This window comes from Penaeus monodon, chromosome 6 (assembly GCF_015228065.2).
Source record: "Penaeus monodon isolate SGIC_2016 chromosome 6, NSTDA_Pmon_1, whole genome shotgun sequence".
Classification (NCBI taxonomy): Eukaryota; Metazoa; Arthropoda; class Malacostraca; order Decapoda; family Penaeidae; genus Penaeus; species Penaeus monodon.
The window spans coordinates 46,628,984-46,650,432 of record NC_051391.1 but is presented as its reverse complement, the minus strand read 5'-3'; the positions used below and the strand labels follow the sequence as shown (position 1 = coordinate 46,650,432).

General features: G+C 36.8%; 1 protein-coding gene, 1 long non-coding RNA gene and 1 pseudogene across 3 annotated transcripts; 1 reads left to right on the top strand and 2 right to left on the bottom strand.

Annotated features, from left to right (window-relative positions):
* Positions 1-2,355: 2,355 nt before the first annotated feature.
* LOC119574592 lies at positions 2,356-3,955 on the top strand. The gene is made up of 2 exons (XR_005228884.1): positions 2,356-2,510; positions 3,244-3,955. It is a non-coding gene; the product is annotated as an uncharacterized LOC119574592 (long non-coding RNA).
* LOC119574591 lies at positions 3,938-10,008 on the bottom strand. 2 transcript variants are annotated; one of them, XM_037921886.1, is made up of 4 exons: positions 9,907-10,005; positions 7,931-8,047; positions 7,202-7,258; positions 3,938-6,752 (listed from the first exon to the last, which is right to left on the bottom strand). In XM_037921886.1, exon 4 carries the CDS (start codon positions 6,745-6,747, stop codon positions 4,291-4,293), a length of 2,457 nt encoding a protein of 818 aa, XP_037777814.1. In that variant the 5' UTR covers positions 6,748-6,752; positions 7,202-7,258; positions 7,931-8,047; positions 9,907-10,005; the 3' UTR covers positions 3,938-4,290. The 2 variants fall into 2 exon arrangements, with proteins under 2 accessions (XP_037777814.1, XP_037777813.1); XM_037921885.1 differs by lacking the exon at positions 7,202-7,258 and having other exon boundaries at positions 9,907-10,008.
* A 5,602-nt stretch (positions 10,009-15,610) lies between these two features.
* LOC119574589 lies at positions 15,611-20,904 on the bottom strand (annotated as a pseudogene).
* Between the last annotated feature and the right edge of the window lie 545 nt (positions 20,905-21,449).

Genomic DNA, 21,449 nt, shown 5'->3' with positions numbered 1-21,449 from the left:
CCTCATCGCCATCCCCTGGAAACTTCCCCTCACCAGCAGGAGCGAAGGAGGAAGGGAGAGGGGACTGACGATGGAGCTGCCGATCGATATGAGGGGAGAGAATATTGACCCTCTCGTTCTCCCGACTCTCACCTTCGGGGCTCAGGGGAACTTGTGCACGATGAGGAGGGTCGGGAGTTAGGAGGGAGGAGGGGGGGTGGAGGGGTGAGAAGGGGGAGGGAGGGGTAAAGGAGGGATGGGAAGGGAGAGGGAGGAGGGAAGAAGGGAGGAGAAGGGATGGGAACGGGGAAGGGAGGAGGGAGGGAGGGTAGGGAAGGGAGAGAGGAGAAATGGAAAGGGGGATGGAGAGGAGGGAGGGTGGAGGAAAGGTAGGGGGGGGGCGTTGGGAAGGAAAGATGGAAAGGGGAGGGGGAGGGAATACGGTAGAAGGGGGCAACATCTCTCCCTCACTTGCGGGAGGAAAGGAGGAAAATTATCGTCTCGTAGCGATTACATACTTCCAACAACGAGAATGGAAAAGATCACCCCTACTCCTTTTAGAACTTACTTCCTAATTCTTATTACATAAAAAAAAAAAAAAAAAATTGAATCCTTTGTCACCGCCTTTCCTCCCCCCCCCTCTCCTCCGCCATTAAAGTGATACGTGAGCCCTAAAAGCCTTAGATAGTGGCTTGGTTGGGTCAATATACTCCACCCTCCTTACTGTAGCAGCCTGTATCGATCCTCACCTGCCTCAGCCCGATGGAGGGGACTTCTCGAGCTACCTTTCACTCCCTCATGTTACTACCTTCAAAGGGAATTTGTGAGAGGAACGTCATAGGTTGAAGGCGATATGAATGTAGGTATTCATGTATGTTGCTATGTATGTATGCATTATGTGCATATATATATATATATATATATATATATATATATATATATATATATATATATATATATATATACACACACACACACACACACACACACACACACACACACATATATATATATATATATATATATATATATATATATATATATAAAATATATAGAGAGAGAGAGAGAGAGAGAGAGAGAGAGAGAGAGAGAGAGAGAAAGACTTGTTTATATATTAAAACAAGCATGTATGTTTATATGTACGTATATGAGTGTGTATATGTATATATACATGTATGTGTGTGTGTGTAGGCACACACACACTCTCTGTCATAGACATACACATATTTATATATACACACACACAAACATATATATATATATATATATATATATATATATATATATATATATATACATACACATATATACATACATACATATACACACATAAGCACACGAGCACGCGTGCGTGCTTCATTGTTCTACAAGTGCCTTTACTGTACATATACATCTGTATGAATTATAATCCTGCTTGTATGTGTAAAAGGCTAGTGCCAGTGAGCGCGCTGTTAGCCGGACATTCCTAGAACACTACACCAGAGAAGGGAGAGGTGTTAAGGGCTGAGTGGCATTTTGACATCTACCACAGAAGACTATAGGGGTGACTGGTCCATTTCTGTGCCAGTGACACTATTAACGCAAATAAAAAAAGAGAGAAAAAAAGAAAGAAAAAACACAGTCTCAGATTTCTTTTTTTTCTTCTTCAATGACCTGTTGTAGATATTTTTCCTCCGAGACGAAGATACAAAAACGGGGACAAGCAGTCGACCAGAGGAAATGCATTATTGATTACTGCTTCGAAATGTCTTTGAGGTTTTCCGGGCTTGGACACGGTTTCCAGGGACGGTTTCTAGGGAAGGGTGCATCGTTAAGTATGAACACACACGTGTATACAAATACAAGCATAGTAACGGAATTTGAAATTGCCGTTTTGAGTCAGACGGAAATGTCTGACTGCATGTCAAACTCATTTCGGGCAACGTTCCACATGGGTGATTAAGCTATGCTGAATAATGTATTCAAGAATGCCGGTGCATAAACTTCACTTTAGAGGAATGTTGAGAAGACGCGGTACCTTGGTGATTTATATAATTTATAACTAATAAATCTCCATTTTTCATTGCTTAGACCCAGGTCTTATTTCCCAATGAAAATGGTGTGGAAATACCAATGCCCCAGCGCACAATTACACATGGATATCTATTCTGAACAGTTGCGATTCATAAAGCGTGCTGCTGCTGTTTCTTACCGAATATACATTGGGAAACATATCATAGTGTCTCTGGTTAAGGGTTACTCTGACTATCATTTAACGCTAAGAAAAAACTAATGATTTCATCGAAAAATAACTGATAATGCAACACGAAATAAAATATAAATTAGTAAAATGTATTAATTCATCCTCTCCCCTCAAAACAAGAAAACAAACTGAGAAGTATACACAAGGAAGGGACTGTATGATTCAAACAAAAATTTATCATAATTGATAATCATAGCTTCAGAATATGCTAAACTGCATTATATGTGTTGCCAGTTTGTGACAGAATAACAATAACAAGCTGTTTGGTTGGAGAATAACTATGTAGGAGGTAAATCGTACACAAGCAATCGAATTTTACATTATAAAGTACCCATTAAAACCAATCTTTACTTAGCAGCCAATAAGTTGCACTAATTATAAGCGTAAAGGTGAAGGTCACTGTCAAAAGATTAAGCCTGGTGGTAGTGGGAAGAAATATGAACAATGGCAATTTTTATGCTTTTGAACTTACTCTAACAACTGATAATCATGTTAATTACATAATCATCATTGACTTCCCTTATAAGGCTACAACAGAACAAAGTATTTTATACAAAAACTTTATTTTTATTTGTTTTAATTTCTTCCTGCAGATTTCAAGTATCAAAATTGAAAAGTCATGAAAATTCTTAACCATATCTGCTGGAACTTCCAACTGCATTACTGTACTTTATAAACTTATATATAGTTTAACAGTACATTATACTTAAAATGTAAACACTATACCACAATAGTAGATTGTAAAAAAAACAAAAAAACTTGCAGCTTGGAGTAAATGAAAGGTTGAAAACTAGATCATTCTTTCTAGGTAACCATGCCTTACACTCACATACTGATGATACAAGAATTGTTAATAAGTGTTTGAAAATACAAGTTAAACAATGAAAATGTCTTCTGTTAAGGGAAATTTGTACTCATATTCTATATATTTCAATAAATACCTCTATTAATTTAAATACAATACATGATCTTTGTCTTTGTGTAATATTGGTGTTTTTCTGATTCTGTTCTCTCTTTTTCAGAAGTACAACCTTCAATGAAGATAAAGTTCAAATTCATCAATAATATCCTTCTACTTTACAATATCACCATATGTGTTATCAAAGAGAAGTATAACTTACAAATTCAGCTGCAGACTGCAAGTTCCATTTAGTATGCCTCGTCTCCATGACATTTAAATGAAGGACAAACTGAACTGCAATTTGAGATTGGATAATTGCAAATTTACTTGGGTGTTCCAATTACTGCTGGATATGAATACACCCTCCAATCACCTGAAATACCCAGTAATTTGCACTGAAGGTAGCACTTATGCTTATCTGCCATGTCAGCAGCAAAGGTCATTGGTGGGGAAAGCATCATATATTTCATAAAAAAAATTAAATTCACCCTAGGTAGGGCATGTTAAATTAAAAGCTTGATTTGCTTTAATAATTTTAGACATTAATTTAAAACTTCTATTCCTTCAGGTCTTACAAAATAACCTTATGACAACAATATTTGTCTTCTCTAAATTAGTTTGAATTGCCTCTTTGATATGCAGAAGTATATGGCCAACCAAAATGGCTCTATTATGCCTGACACTTAATATCAGTTTATCCAACAGCAAATAAAATAGCAGAATAATTATAAATGCTTTCCCATATATGAAACATAACAGAAAGTAATGTTTATAGTGATGGATAATGTAACAAATGTGGTAGAATCAAAATAAAGTTTAATTATCATGTTTAATTCATGGTTATTTACAATAATAACATCATGTACAAACTCAATATGCATATTACAAAAAATAAGGAATGCTACTTTCTCCCAGCAAAAATAATCCCAAAGCATAAGCTTGAATAGAAAAAGAAAAAGAAGAAGAAGAAAAAAAAAAAGATGTATATCTCCAAGTTCAGTGTAACAGATGTCATAGCCATGTCTAAAAGTATGATAATAAACCTGTCGTTTGATATGGCTAATCACCTTTGAACTCTAAATCACATATATAATTTTTACATTATGTTTAAAACACAGCCAATGAACCACTTACATTTACAAATACTTTTATCACATATATTTATTATTTACAAAGGCAAATGACTTCTGGCAGCTATGTTTGTGTGGAGGAGCATCTCAAAGTGCTGAACAGTTGACCAGTCCACTGGATATGGGGACTGTTCGAGGTATCTTCTGATCTCCATCATGGCACGGCGGGCTGAACTTTCAGAAACTACATCTGGAGTTGGCAGGAAATTTGAGGGCTGATGGTTGTCCATCTTGTACTGCTGCAAGAGTCGTTCAGTAGAAGAATAGTTCCCTTGAGCAGGAGCAGGGGCAGGCACAGTGTGGTCTCTAGAACTTGCAATGACACCTCGATTCATGTTATTCCCATTAAACATATCTCGGCCTCCAGAAAGGTCTGCACCATATACATGGGAACCCAAGAACTTGTTATTAGTTGCAACTGCAGAGAACTGTTGACCACCTCCACCCCCTCCTGCACCACCACCACCACCTGGCCCTGCAAGATTGCTTCCCCCAGGAACTACAGTTTCTGCTGGGTTGACCTGTCCTCTTAAAAAGCTATCATAATTTGCAACTGAATCTTGAGTTGCTGGGGGAACTGGGAAGCCAAACATATCTCTAGGATATGAGTTGTTTACGGTTTGCTGATTGGTTGCTTTCATTGTGTTTTGCACCATTGCTGGGTTCTGCATAACAACCATGGAATTATTATTTGCATTATGATGCTCAGGATTGAACTGAAATCGGTACTGTGGCTTGTTTTCATTTGTACTTTGAATGTTATTTTGATGGTCATTTGTTGCTGTTTGTTGTTGGATTTCTTTGTTTTCTCCTATCCCATGTTTTCTCTTCCAAGTATCAAGCCAAGTGGAGGTTGGAATAAAGTCTACTTTTCCCATCATATCAGCGAGTTCCTTGGCTTTCTGGCGGAGGATGGGTCCAGATAGAGAAATATTTTGATCTTTAACTTCATTGTACCATTTAAAGAGAGCTTCTTCAACTTCCGATGCAGATCCTTTTCTCATACGTTTACGATCAGCTGAAGGATCACCATAAAATGCCTTGAGAATTGTGTCTTTATTTTTCTTTATAATACTAAGTGTTGACTTTGATACATTATACATATCAACCCATTCTCTTAATTTTACATTTGGCTCAGCTTCCATCTGGTGAATAATTTCAACTTTTTGTCTAAGGGACAGCGACGTTCGAGTTTCTTTTTCATAAGCAGTGTGGAACAGCTGCATGTCACCATCATCATACTCAGAGGGATGAACATTTGCAGTTTCTGTTCCATCATACTGTTTGGGGCGACCACAGGTAACATTGTTGCGTTTCTTCCAGCGTGCAAACCACCCTTCAGTTGGTACGAACTCTGGCTTCCCTAGTGATAAGGCTATTGCTTTGGCTTTCTTTCTTAAAATGCCTGCAGTAATTGGTAAATTTTTTTCCTTAACTTTCAGGTACCACACATATAATGCATCCTCAATGTCAGGAGCTTTACCTTTCTTATTTCTTCGTCTTTCCTTGTCTGGACTGTTGACATAATTCTTAATAATCAAGTCTCTGTTCTTCATCATATGCAGCATTGTGGTTTTTGGCACGTCGAAGAATGAAGCCATATCACGCAAACTCCATTTCATTGGTAGGCTCTCCACAGCCTTGACAATTTCAAATTTCTGCCGCAAAGTCAATGTCTGTCTTTTGATTCCCTTGCCTGAACGACGCACAAAGTCATCTGTTTCCTGAAGACTAATTTGTAAGAGGCTACTGATGTCCTGAGCTGTTGGTGAACATGTTTCATCATCCTGATCAGATCCCTGGTCATCATCGAGCTCTGGGTCATCTTCATCTTTAATATCACTGGTATCTATATGCTTTTCACTGTCACTCTCATCACCATCTCCATTTTCATTGGCACCATCTTCAATTCCATCAGTTGAAAAAGTTATGTTGTGTCTTTTTTTCCACCTCTCTAACCAGCCTGTGGTTGGTCTAAATGTGTAACTCCCTTGTGATATTGCAAGGTCTCTCGCTTTTTCAAATAATACAATGTTAGATAATGGCAACTTTTGCTTCTTGGCACCCTTGTACCACTGGTATAATGCGTGTTCTACATGAGGAGCTTTACCGGACCTTAATCTTTTTCTTCTTCCGTTTGGATTACGTTTATATGCTTCTATTATTCTGTCTCTTGCTCGTAAAATATTGAAAAGTGTGTTTCGAGGGATGCCAAAATGAATGGCCATTTCACGGTTTGATATTTTGTTTGGAAGCTTTTCAATCTCTTGCAATATTTCTACTTTACGCTTCCAAGTGATTTCTGCACGGCGCTTTGGTTCCACTTTCTTTTGAGTCTGCATGAGTAAACGTACCTCCTCCTCAATGGAACAGTCATCTGATAGGTTAAGGACAACTGTTCCATCATCCTGTTCATCATCTCCCTGTTCATCGTTTTCCTGTGACTGTTCCATATTTTGGCCTTGGCCCTCTTCCTCTTTGTCCAACTCCATCATACTGTCTGAAACATGAAACGGTCATCATAAAGAGGCATGAAATGTAAACAAAATTAAGAGTAATAAGACAAAAATTAAATAATACAACCACAGATACTCACATAACCACCAATACCCACGCCCATCTTTATAAATGTGAAGATGCTAAATTTTATATAGATCTTTTTTCTCTCTCTCTATAGAAGGCACTGTGAACAGCACTTAGCATGATGATCTATTCAGAATAAAATAATTCAGCCACCAAGGAGTCTCTCAGTGGGCCCTAGTAACTGTACCTGATTGCCCCATTCCTTGAATGGGGCATTAAAAACAATAAAATAATACAAATGAAGCCTCAAAAAACTCAAGGAAAGGGGTAAACAAGTGACATAGGTAAGACTAATAACTGACTCCTTGGTGACTAAGCCCTTGTAGAGCCACCTGTGCGTAAAGACAATAGATAAAATTTTATTACCGTAGGCATGGCATGTATTCTTGCCATCTGCACCGATTGGGTTAAAAGAAGCAAGGTCTGTAAGAGTACATAAAAATAAAAGTTGTTAAAGGATCTCTTAAACTTCGGGTAGTTTATACCCTACATGACTCTTCAGTGACATTTAGAGGCAAATGTTAAAAAAATGGAAAAGGAAATAAATGAAAGACTTCTGAAAATCCTGGAAGCAAAAATACTACCTAAAGGTTGAGAGCAAATTACCTACTATTTACAATTATCAGAAGAAAATCAATGTAAATTAAAAAAGAGACAAAAGCCTGTATATGGTATGCAGCCTAGGGTGACACAAGCAGCACACACCCTGACAACTCTTGAAGGATTTCATTGTAATATTAATACAAAGTTATAATTAGTCTAGGATTAATGTAAGAACTATGTTAACGATAATAAAATGCTTCTCATTTCCCTATATCTTACACAGTGAAAGGCATGCTTCTCCAGAAACAAGAATACTGCAAAGAAAACATCTCCATACAGACCTCAAGTTGTTTAGCTGTTCTTAAATGTAAAATAATAATAATAATAATAATAATAATAATAATAATAATAATAGATGAAAAAATAAAATAGATAAATCAGATGCAAACCTAGTAATACTCTATTAATAACCAAGCTGCTTAACTTACACTACTCTAAAAAGACTTTTGAGCACTGTAAAAATAACATACAAAATATGAATGTAAGCCTTACCAAAGATGATGGTCAAATATCGGAGGATATAAACCAGCACTCCCTCAAAGATGAGTCAGCAACATCTCACTTGTTTAGTCCTCTTTCTAACCATACTCATTGCTCCCACAATGAAACCTGTAGAGCAAAAGTCTGATTTACTTCATTTGGTATGATATGCCATCATTATATGAATACTTAAATTCTGAAACTTGATCTTTGACTCTCTCTACACTTGTACACTTAATACAGTATCTGAAATCTAAAATATATAACCTGTCAATGCATACAATGTGTACCTATATTTTCCGGTGACAATTTTAGCATTGTTTTATTTATGTTGGTGCTGAAATTACTCATGTTTCTGTATATTGCACATTATTCTGTTGTAGGGGGTGTAATTTATAACTCTGAGATAGGTGGGATCTTGGATCAGCCATTAATACATACAGTAATTTACAATGGTTAAAGAAACAAAGAAGAGAAACAAGTTATTTGCAATATAAAAGGTTTTAGTATTTGTATTCCAACTGAAATAAAGAAACAAAGAAGGAAAATGCAATTTTGTGATATCATTGCACATTCTGTTCAGTCACAAATAGAATAATAACCATCTTTTTGACCTGCAGTCAAATGTATACCTCAAAGTTCAGTCTTCATAATTTATTTTACCCTAAAATCTGACTACTATATCTTGTAAGGACTTTATATACATGTAATACAGATTTAGGAGACACAAGCAATGGCATTCAAAGCTGGAATATTTTCTCAAAATATTATTGTTTGTCTTCTATCTACATTCCCCTGAAACTTGCTGTGACCAGTTATGAATGGCCCTGAAGTCTGGTAAAGTGTCAAGGAACAGCCATGGAACAAGCCAACAAGCCTCCATCATGTAAAGTCTGGCACAACAGAGCTTGGACTGGTTTGTAATAAGGCAATGAATTAAGGATATCCACAAGCTCTATCTTACCAGAATATACATGATGGAGATTTATTTTCCTTAGCTGACTTGCACAGAAGCCATGCCAATCAGTGAAAGACTTCTTTTAAATTTTTCTGTTAATATTTTGTAAATGAACATGTCTGATAAGATTACCATAATAAATGTGAATCAATATGAATCAGGAAAGAAGTCTACACCATATGACTTATGACTGAAAATAAGATTAATTTTTCTAATGAATGATCTTTTTGGCAATACAGTCATCACTTAAACATTCATTAAAAAAATGGTATAAAAATATGCCACCCACTATATTATAATGTGTCAAAAGTTAAAAAACCCTGGAAGCACTCACTAGCAAATAAAACAGCCTATACCTAACTAAATAATCATATTTAGAAGATACTTAATACACCTGCAAACTCTGTTAAGGTCTAGTTTATCCAATGCATTCTATTTAAGAAAGCCTAAGCCTCTCAACTTTGCAATGAAATCTATTCAATGCAGATCCATAACATAATACATAATGACTGAATTTAATTGTGTTGTTGATAAACACATTTGGGTCTAAAATACAATTCTTTGCATTCTTTCCTTGATCCTTCATAATATTTAGTTAATATATCTCATCATAGGCACTACACATTTCGCCTTCCCTTAGTTCAACGTCATTCAAGTTTTTTAGTTAGAAAATTTGATAACTAATTCATTAGTTTTGGAAGACAAAAATAATGAATCCTCTAGTCCATAATTTCTTTGCTGCCTCTCTAAGCTTTCTTTTAACAGAAATATCATAAAACTTCATGACGCTTTCTGAAACCAACAAAACTTTTCGATTCAGAAAGGAATTTACGCAAATAAACCCGAATGTTTTTTTTCCGTGCACCCTGGAAAACCCTGCAAAATACTGGACGCGGTTCTGAGCCCGAGGGTAGTCCCATACAACCGCCCTCTCCACCTCATGTCAGCATCAATAACTTGTTTTAATGTCATTGTCAGTCCATCAAAATGCCCTGTCAGTCACGTGTGACGCATGTAACACTTGACGTACCTCGGGGCAGTGACTGAAATGACTGATGAAGGGTTGTTAGCCTAGTACTACAACGTAAACATTGGTAGCTTCTCCCTTCCTGTTTGTGACATGACAAGACTAGTCGAATGTTATTAATGGAGGTTTGAAAATTATATGCTAAATATCCATGGATTTTATCATTCTTTTATTTTGAATATTTGAAGCCCTGATTTGAGTAGTTTATGTGCAGGTACTGGCAACTACACTTTAGTACGAATGGGCATTTCATAGTCTTTCACAAAAGGACTACTTTTCTTGTTTGGATCCATTACTTTTGCCATATAACTAGTAAGCATTGTACGCGCGGGAATTTCGAAAAATCAAATTTTCCCCCGATATAAAGACCTCCGTCAGTCTCGGAAGAATAAATCCACATTAGAAAAGGTCATATATCAAGAAATAATTAGTATTAATGTACTCATATTTTTCTATAACCTACAAGGTAAAACAAATTATCAACATACAGGATTCAGCACACACACACACACACACACACACACACACACACACACACACACACACACACACACACACACAACCACACACACGAACACACACACACGAACACACACACACACACACACACACACACACACACACACACACACACACACACACACACACACACACACACACACACACACACACACACACACACACGCACGCACGCACGCACATACAAACGCCCACAAAACATGCGCACAAACACCGCGCGTGCTAAGTGATAAATTTAAGTGATAAAGTGCCGGGTTTAGATGCCAGTCTCACCTACACCAATGACACAAACCAGAAGTAAAAATATTACCGTTGCTACTTCCACCCTTACAGAAATGAATCCGATATTGAAGGGCATATGTTCAATGCTCTCATACAGAACTGGAGGATTGCGTTCATTTTATTTTTTTTCAAATTATCGTTCCTTTTGGCTGAGAATCAAGGGTTAACAGAGAGCACTGCTTTGAGAAGGTAATGCTCCCGTGAGCTTCTTCGACTACCTCAGGAGATATCGAACCATATTTTGGTAAATATTCAAAACATCTTCCCACTGATCACAACGATAAGGATGTCCATGATTCTTCTCATCCTCTACTAGTCATAGACGTAGGAAATTTGCTGTGGATATTCCCAGTCTCTCTTATTCTGGGCTCCGAGTACAGGAGAGGGCTTGCATGGTTAATGGTTAATAGTTCAAACATATAAATGTGCTAGACATCAAGGTCACATAGCACTTGAAGGGGATGAAAGGTACCAGGGAAATGGCTGGGATAAATATGAATAACAAAGAACTAATAAGTCGCTATCATAATACTATACAAAGAGCGAGTCACTACACTCTCGTCTAGTGCAGGGGGTTATGTCCCCTGCGACCTCCCCTTGGGGGCTGCCGACCCCCACTTCCGCCCCGGAAGACAAAGAATCCTCCACGTATTCACGGCAGGGCACAGCGCACTGAGCTCCATCTTGAAGGTACAGCTCATTATACAACCTTGATAATTTCTAACCTGATAGATGGATGACGATGATCTGGAATACCCACATTTTAGTCAGTATATAGTGCTGATTATATCACAGGTTAGTATGCTGCTACTCAGGGTACTTCCCTATACCCATGTGGTTCGCTATTGTTCCATCCTGCCCTAGACATTGGGTATTATTTGAAGTCTGGGGGGTTGGGGATAGGAGCTCCCTTGCAATAGATTTTTCCGTGTATGATGTTTACTCTTAGTACAAACACAATGCCTAGGAGCGCCCGATGCCGAGTCTGCCCTATGGCTATCCTGCCGTTCATACGTGGTGCATTCTTTGTTCTAGGGCGGAGGTTGCCATTAGGGGGGGTATGTCCCCTGCACATGACTATCCTGGCAATTTTTGTGTGTATTATTAACATTTCCCCCCGGAATTTCCCTGGTACATTCTGAATAATGACAAAGCACCTCTGTTATTTTATATCTTTTATGTGCCGTTACCATTAGTGAACCAGCCGCCCATTTGGCTTGACCTCTGTCATCGCCATCATTATCATTATTTTCATCCTCATCTTTATTTGCAGTCTTGGCGTGATGTGCTTTCCAAAAAAATGGAATGTAGAAAATGAATGACTACGCACACACCTTTTCTTTGAAAAAGGGCAGTGATCCTGAACAACTTATGAGTTAGGAAACTAAGGTGTTTAGGGTAGGTGTATTTTTAAAACACTTGACACTAAACTCCACGACATTATAATGAGTTTTCAAATAACAGATTCCTTGGGTCTGTGTATATTAGACGAAGATATGGCTTGTATGAATTCATGTAAATAGCCTTGGCCTCCGCATATTTCCTCTGTAAGCGTATGTTTATTCTTTTCCGGTTGCTTTCAGGAACAAACAATACAGCAAGCGCACCACTGCTCCGCGTGGCTTTTAACTTTTAGTAACCACGCAACTAAATTTTCTGTTGTTTGTGTTTTATAATTTATTATGACTGTTGATAACACTATACTTATATTTCCCCGGTTAGAGAGAAGGACTTTAAAAAAAAACTAATCCGTTTGGGATATATTTCCTAAAATAAGTGTAGAATCCAGTATTAACATATTTTGATCGTAAGAAATATTTCAGCTTTGTGCCTTGAAATACACAAATACTTAGCACATTCTGAAACAAATTTACCGCCCATTCTGATGTGTGTGAAATAGAGAACGAAAATATAGCATAACAAAATACCATGTGACTTTTTCATCTTTCCGACCAAACTTCAATTTTAGCTCATAAAAAAACACCACTACACCTAGTTATCTAGAGAAAATATTTTCGATATTCCTTCTTAACAAACAAAAGATGTACTAGATCCATGTTACATCTTCAGGTTGCACACGTACCCCAGGCGCCTCATACTGTGCGAACTATTTTGGTCGCCGCGCGGGAAGTTGTGTGCATTTCGGGCCCTGGGGTGAAGGACCTCTCCTGAACAGAATACACCGTTTTTCTTCTTGTTCCCTTATATATATATATATATATATATATATATATATATATATATATATATATATATATATATATATATATATATTTTTTTTTTTTTTTTTTTTTTTTTTTTTTTTTTTTTTTTTTTTTTTTTGGGGGGGGGGCTGTCTGTTCTGTTGCTGAATGTGCATAAGATGAAGTGTATGGATTCTCGATATGTATTGCAGAAAAAAATGTACGTGTGCTAATCATGTTATATACACCACTGTTAATGCTTTCTTTTCAACGATGCTTGAACTCATTTACGTCATATATGATTTCTAAATTCAGATATACGATTTTCAAATTCAATTTCAAATTTTCCAAATGCAAATAAACCATTTCCAAATTCAAATATACGATTTCCAAATTCAATTGCAGTTCTTTATTGACATCGAATAGCAGGAGGAAAACTAAAGAAATATTTTTACTACAAAATGTTTGGCAGGAAGCACAGAGTTAACTAACCCAAGACATGGTCAACGAAACAGTACTGAGCAAGAAAACATCCTTTTAATTGTAAAATCATGCCTAGAAATGTCTAAACCCGCTTTCGTGGCAGATACTTCTGATCAATTAATAAATATAAACAAAAGAAAGGTATGTTTTAAACTAAGATATTTCTGTGAAAAGATGAATAAAAACTGATAGGTGGTATTGTGGATATATGTGGTTTACTGAGAGTAAAATATTGTGGCACTGAATCCAAATTTCCAAATATGTGATGCCATTTAATCCACAGACCGTATATGATTTGATGTTAACGCCCACAAACGCTCTCTCCACAAACACCGTCGAACTTACGCCTGCACCACTAACTATCGATACCAGGCTCTTAGAAATCTTACTGCTATTGCCTCGCCTCCAATGGACAAGGTGAGTCCCAAGAACCACCTGCTCGGCTTCGAAAGCCACAATAAAAGGTCTCGTAGGAGCTGGCATGAGCTTCTCCGTCTGCCCGACTTAGCCCATAGTCCTGTTGGGAAGAATCTCGGAGCAGATCAATATAAGGGCGCTCTTTTTGAGTTGTCCTTTTCATTTTGGTAATTCTCTAGACTTATAGCCGTAAGGGACCTAGGCCTTATGTGTGACAACACAGGGCGGGAAAGCTACCGGCTATAGCAGAGAGACAGGTGACTTTCTGGTGACTCACTTCCTTGTAGAAGGTCGAGTACGGCAAAGATCTCACATACGGTTTCCTGGTGATCCATCGCACCTTGGCCTTCGATGTCAAGTTTGGCGAGACCGTCGACGTGACCAACAGGCACAACAAAACCGCTTTGCCATACCGAGATTCGGAGCCGCTAGCACTACCTGAAGATGGTCTACGAGCGTACAGAACAGTCTCTCTTTGTGATCGGACCCATGGAGACGCAATTCAGCCGTGGAGCACCAGGTCATCCCTGCAACCTACGTCAGAATGAGCTAGCTAATTGCTCACCTCAAGGAAGAGTATTCGTCCTCCTCCCACACAGAAAGGTAAATGAAGAGGAAATTTTACAAGGGCGCTGAAAAGGGCGGCGGGAGATCGAAACGTAAGGGCGATAGGAAGGAACACGTGGGAGGCAGAGAGAATAAGGGGAGGATGGGGGGGGGGAGGAATGAAGCAAAAGATGGAAGAGAAGAAGAATAGTTACAAAGATAAGAAGATGGGAGGGAAAACAAGTTAGGGAGCTAACAGTGACGACGTTTTTGAGAAGACCTATATATATGTATATATATAAATATATATAATATATATATATATATATATATATATATATATATATATATATATACATACATACATATATATATATATATATATATATATATATATATATATATATATATATATATATATATATATATATATATATATATATATATATATACACAAACACACATGCACATCTGTGCCATCACCGATGCGGTGTTTGACTTGGCTTCGTAGTGACATGTTGTCGATTGTGTCTTTATATTTGGGTAGCTGACCCATGATCCTTCCCCAGCGAGTAGTTGGCTAAGTAATTATTGTTGGTGGTTCTCTACCCACATTATATCTACGATAGATAGTGTACATGAGCACACGCGCGGATTTGCATATACTGGGTAAGTTAGCCCTAGATACTGTTGTGGATGCCGCATGGACAGCACCTTAGTCATTAGTTTACATTTAAAGAACAAGGATGTATATATTGTAATCAACTGGAATATTGTAAAACGTTTGGGAAGGTACCAGTTGCGATGTTAGAGCATGATATACGGAGAACTAGGAGGATAATGTTACAGAACTTTTACCAATAACAAGTAAGATGAACCAAACAGGGAAAACTGTGTAATCGTAACAAGACAAATCATTAAAGGTTGACAGATTATTTAAAGACTGCAATGCTAATACTGAGCAAGTGATTGAAATCATAGGCGGTTTTATCTTTACCAGTGACCATGTGGATTGTTTTCTGATCGCATATATATCAAACTTCAACTTTTATTGCTGAATTGAACACGCTATTGTTAAATCTTATATTGAAAATGCAAATGCTCTCTGAATTACTTATCACATAGATGCAAATCTAAATTCTAAAGGAGCGCTTCCAAAGGGCCTTCATATCAGGTATCTATTCAATTACCAGGTAAGTTGATACACTATTGCTTGAGTCTTTACCTCTTTCCCCTTTTTAGGGTTTCTTGTGTTTTACAGGACGAGAAAAACAACATTTACTGTCCTTCTTTTTACCACAGTTTCTAACAACAAACTGTACCAGTATTTGCTACCCAATTTTTTTTATTAATAGGTATAATTAACAATACAACATTTTCAAGATTTCCTCTTTCAGTTGGAATGATGATCTATAAAACATCAGTAGCATACAGCAATGTGACACACATTATTGGAAAGTAATGACGCATTATTTGCTGCAAAATGATTCAGTTATCATTTAGTAGTTCTTCTCTTCCTGGGAGAGTCCTACCAAATCTTCACTGACTTCCCACAGCTTCTTGGCTAACCCTTTATCAATGGCTAAATCTGAGGGCTTGCTGATCTGAAAAGACAATCATTATTGGTTCACATTAAGCTATGATTTCCAAAAAAAATTACCTACAATTTGTGATATAGTGGGTTTATACAAGATTATTATTTTTTATTTATCCACACCGAGGTAAATGTTTACAAAGAAAAGATGGACATCATAAGGTTAATTTAATGAAACTGCACAGTGAATTAGCTCTAATAGAAAGAAATAATTCAAGTATGCTTCAGATAGATTATTGAGCCCTTACCTTACAATCCGTATAATACATTCCTGACACATTTGCAACTTCTTCTGCCACTGCAAGGTGAATGGTTGTCTGTGCTCCTAATTTCTCATCCTGTAAAAGTTAATGAAAACAGATATAATTCTACTTCACTCATTTCTTTTTCTTTTCTTCAAAATAAATAATTATTTTGTTATATTCCTCTATTCTATATCTGTCATTAATGAAGACTGCCAATACAGATTAGTAATGAAAAATATGAATGAAATGGTTGTGTGTGGTATACCAACCTTGCCCATATTCCAGAATAAGAATGCAATAATGTAGCTGAGGAAATTCTTATTTTCCTTCAGTATGATTTCTGTGTTAACAATGCCAGGATGAAGACAATTAGCAGTAACACCTATGAGAAAAGAAAAAAAATTATTTTAATCTTGGAAACAATATTACAGTTTAAAAATACACACTAAGACTTGTCTCCAAAAATATAACATAATTCTAAATTCAATTCAGTAACAAGAATTTACATACCTGTGCCTTTTATTTTTTCAGACAGTTCTATAGTGAATAGGTTGTTGGCCAGTTTGGATTGGCTATAGACATAAAATGAACCAGGGTATGGCTTCTTCTCAAAGTTGATGTCGAGGTTTAATTCCTTGCAAAAGAAGTGAGCAGATGAGCTCACATTAATTACGCGACTGGGACTACTAGATCTGAGCAGTCCTGAAATGGGAAAACACGAATGAAATTATAATATAACGGTTGACTATATCTTGGGCATGGTGTGTTTGTGTATTATTAGGTATTTGTTTTTACCATTTATTTATCTATTTTTTGAAATAAGGAAATAGAATAGAGCCCATTTGCTGTATTTAGATTATCAAAGAACATTTTATTAGCTTTCAATAAATATTTAAAAATACTTCTCCTAATTTCATGATTACTAACTAAAATTTAATTAAAGTAATACTCACCTAATAACAAATTGGTTAACAAGAAATGACCAAAATGGTTGGTTGCCAGTGTTAACTCCAAACCATCACTTGTAATTTTTTTTGTGGTTGGACCAGACATTCCTGCATTGTTTACCTGAAAACATTTCATATTTGTTAATAACTGACATATGCAGATGGATAAATGCAATAACAGTACGACAGTAAAATAAGAGAGAAAAATGAATGAATAGGCATACAGCCCTGATTATAAATAATTACAATAATTCTGCATGGATGAATATATAGCCATAATTATAGGTAAGTCACTGAATTACTAGATGCAAATCACTCCAAAAGTTCAAAAGCATCATTCTGAATAATCTTAACATGTAATTCTATCCAGCAGTGATGTAGTTTCTTAACTATTAATAATGGTAATATTAATAAGAATGTTAATTATACCAATAATAACAATTCAAATTATTCTATACACTTTATAGCTTTATATGTTCTCACCCAACTTTACTTAGTAATTAGTAACTATTTTTTGAGCATAAAATAAAAAGACTTTACTTACCAGGATGTCTAGATGCTTTTCTGTAGCAAGAATCTCCCTTTGCAAATTTCCTGACAGATTTGAGGTCTGATGTGTCAAGTTCACGTACCACCACCTGCCCATTGCCTGTGGTGTTGATGATGTCATCTGTGCAGTATTAATATAAAAAATGTTTAGGGAAATAATGAAATTACATAAAAGGTTTTGAATATGCAATGAGTAAGATGTTTCACTGTATATTCTTAATTAAGATGTGTTTTCGAATATGATCAACAAAAACTGATTAAGGTAAGGTATTTCATTATCAAATCTTGAGAATGTATATAAAAAGCTCACATATATGGTGGTTGTTTCCATGTATATGTTCACGCATATATGTGTAGATTTTTTTTTTGGTAGTTATGACCTATGTATATATCTAAATTCTGTAAATAAAGAGAAAAGTCTTTCTTTTAAAGATAAATCACCTGCAACCTTCTGTGCTTTCTGTAGATTCCTGCAAGCAAGTATAACACGGGCTCCTCTTTCAGCCAAGTCCCTTGCTGTCTCCTTGCCAATGCCTGCAAAAATGTGTTAAAACCTTTATACACATCAACCTTAACATACTTATAAAGAGGGAAATGTAATGATAAATACTCATGTGCACAAAAAATATTGTTGGGAATACTGAAAGAAAGTAAAATGTGATAGGAAGATGTTCAGGGAAATTCCAAACACAGGATCCACTTCTGTGATACTAATGAGTCCTCTTTTTATTCACTACTTGTGGGAGAACATTTAATGTGTGGTCTTGTTAGTATAGCCTAGTATATACTATTTAGTATGGTCCAGTCTTTCAAGGAGAATCTTGTCTGGTGTGACGATTTTGTCCAGTATAGTCAAATCTTGTTGGTACACATTTTGTTGGTACTGTATGGTCCAATTTGGTATTTTTGCTTGTTCTTGTGTCTCTCTATATAGCAAGATTCTCTAGTATGATCTACTCTAAAAAGTTATAATTATCTTCTGATAAGTTCTTAAATGTCTGGTACTCCATTTTAATGTCGCCTTTGGTGTGAAGGCCTTTTTTGCCATGTCTTTATTTGGTGTAGTCAGTGGGTGTTTTTTAACTGGTCTTGTCATTACTATCTATCTATCGTATCTTGTCTGGTTTGGTCGTATTTTGCGAGACGTTATTTAATAACATCTCTTTGGTATCATTCTATCTGGCATGTGTGTACTGTTATTATTATTTTTATTCTCTGATCCACAATATGGTCTGGTCATGTTTAGTATGTTGAAATTTATTTACTACTAAGTTGATCGATTAACTAATGTGTCACCCTGTTGCATGTTTCTCAAATCCTACTATATTTTCATCATAACAGCAATTATACATTATTTCTCTCAGTTTTACATGTTTGAAATGACCACTTTAGAATCGTTACTCAAAATATGAACAGTAAATGTACTCGCAGTCTCTCGTTGCGAAAAGGGTAATAAGTCGTGTAATTTGGCAACACTTGGTACCGTACCTGCAGAGGCGCCCGTAACGATGACAGTTTTGCCGACGAGTTTGACTTCGGACCGACATTTCCCTGAGCGCAAGGTGTACACGACCTTGACCACGATCACAAAGCCAACCGTGGTTGCTGCAACCCACAGCCACATCGTGACTAAACAACAGAATCTGGAATTCCTCAAAGAAATAAACGAAGAACACACATAAACATAAATGAATAAATGCATAACCATACATACATATACATGTATAAGCACATACACAAGATATGTATATATATATATATATATATATATATATATATATATATATATATATATATATATATATATATATATATATATTGAGAAAGAGAAACGCGCGTGCAAAAACGTGAATACTCGAAACAAAGAGAACAATTCTTAATGCATAACTCTTTATACTAGCAAGCTGTTCAACTAGATTACGAGCTAAATTTGACCCTTTAAGACTTCCTTTACGGACAGGCGCGATAAGCAACATTGAGATTATCGATCTAAGGATTTCCTATTCCTTCTAAGGCGTTTAGTGATCATTCGTTGCTTTTCCGTTCCGACATTCCGGACCAAGATCTTGTTCAAGACAGTGAGGTTATAGACACGTATTAACACGTTTGTGTTATATTATAATATTATTTGTTGTTGTTTGTGCGCGCTGCGTGTGCGTGTTTTGATATATATGACATATTGTTAAATACATGTTTGTTACATTTATATATTAATTAATATTGATTTATAGATATCCTTAGTGATAGGCGGATAAACACATATAGATAAAATATTATATTAATATCAAGATATTATATATCATCATATATATATATATATATATATATATTATATATATATATTATATATTATATATATATATATATATATATATATATATATATATATACATACACACATATATGATATATGCATATATATATATATATATATATATATATATATATATACATATATATATTATTGTGTGTGTGTGTGTGTGTGTGTGTGTGTGTGTGTGTGTGTGTGTATGTGTGTGTGTGTGTGTCTGTATGTGTATATATTTCATTCATTTAACGGTAGGTTCATGTCTGAGCCGCCGTGGTCACAGCATGATACTCAATTGCAGTTTTCACGTTGTGATGCTCTTGCAGTGAGTACGTGGTAGGGTCCCCAGTTCCTTTCCACGGAGAGTGCCGGTGTTACCTTTTTTAGGTAATCATTCTCTCTTATTTTATCCGGGCTTGGGACCAGCACTGACTTGAGCTGGCTTGGCCACCCAGTGGCTAGGCAGGCAATCGAAGTGAAGTTCCTTGCCCAAGGGAAACAACGCGTTGGTTGGTGACTCGAATCCTCGAACTCAGATTGCCGTCGTGCCAGTCTTGAGTCCGACGCTCTAACCATTCGACCACCGCGGCCTTGACGATCATGTGCTTCCATGATATGTGTATATATACATGTATGCATATATATATATACATATATGTATATATATATATATATATATATATATATATATATATATATTACGTGTATATGTGTATATATATATTTATTTATTTATGTATTTATGTACGTATACACACACACGCCCCGCTAACGCCGTTCAGGCGCAGCACACACACCTGACCATCCTGCCTCCACTTTGGCAACTGGATTGTCCGTTACCCGTGGCTGGAGGTTCTCATCGAGACCGCCTATCACCTTCTTTCCGGAGAAGACTCTTCGACGTCACCCCGCCGACCTGCCTTGGATCACGAACAGGATCAAGCGCCTCATGAAGCATCGGAACCACGCCCACCACGCACGTACTGTCACATTCTACAAATCGCTCAGAAAGAAAGTAATTCGTGAAATAAAGCATACAAAGAAAAATATCTACCCCAGCAAATTACAACACCTCAAGGACGCAGACTCCCGCAAATGGTTTGGCAAGATCAAGCATTTCTGTGGCATTAACAAAAAGGCTAGTAGCGTCCCCTGTGACGGGTGAACCAGCACTTTGCCTCCACTTGTCAGCGCCTTCCTTGCCTTGATATCACCTCCCTGCCAGCACAAACCGCTGTGTCGGCCATCCATGTACACCAGTAGTGCCGAACTAAAAGGTCGGTTCCCCCCATTCACCTTCCCATGGCTATTGTCAAAGAATTTGCACCTGAGCTGCCCGTTCCCCTGCTTCCATCTTCAATGCATCACTGCAACAAGCCACACACAACAAATGAAAGATGTCGTATGTCATGGCAGTCCTTATGACCCCCTCGCCAGCCTGGACCAGACCCGCCCCGTGTCCATCCCCCTGTC

Excerpts from the sequence above, each read along its gene's own strand:
- LOC119574591 (XM_037921885.1), bottom strand. The coding sequence starts at position 6,747 with ATGATGGAGTTGGACAAAGAGGAAGAGGGCCAAGGCCAAAATATGGAA.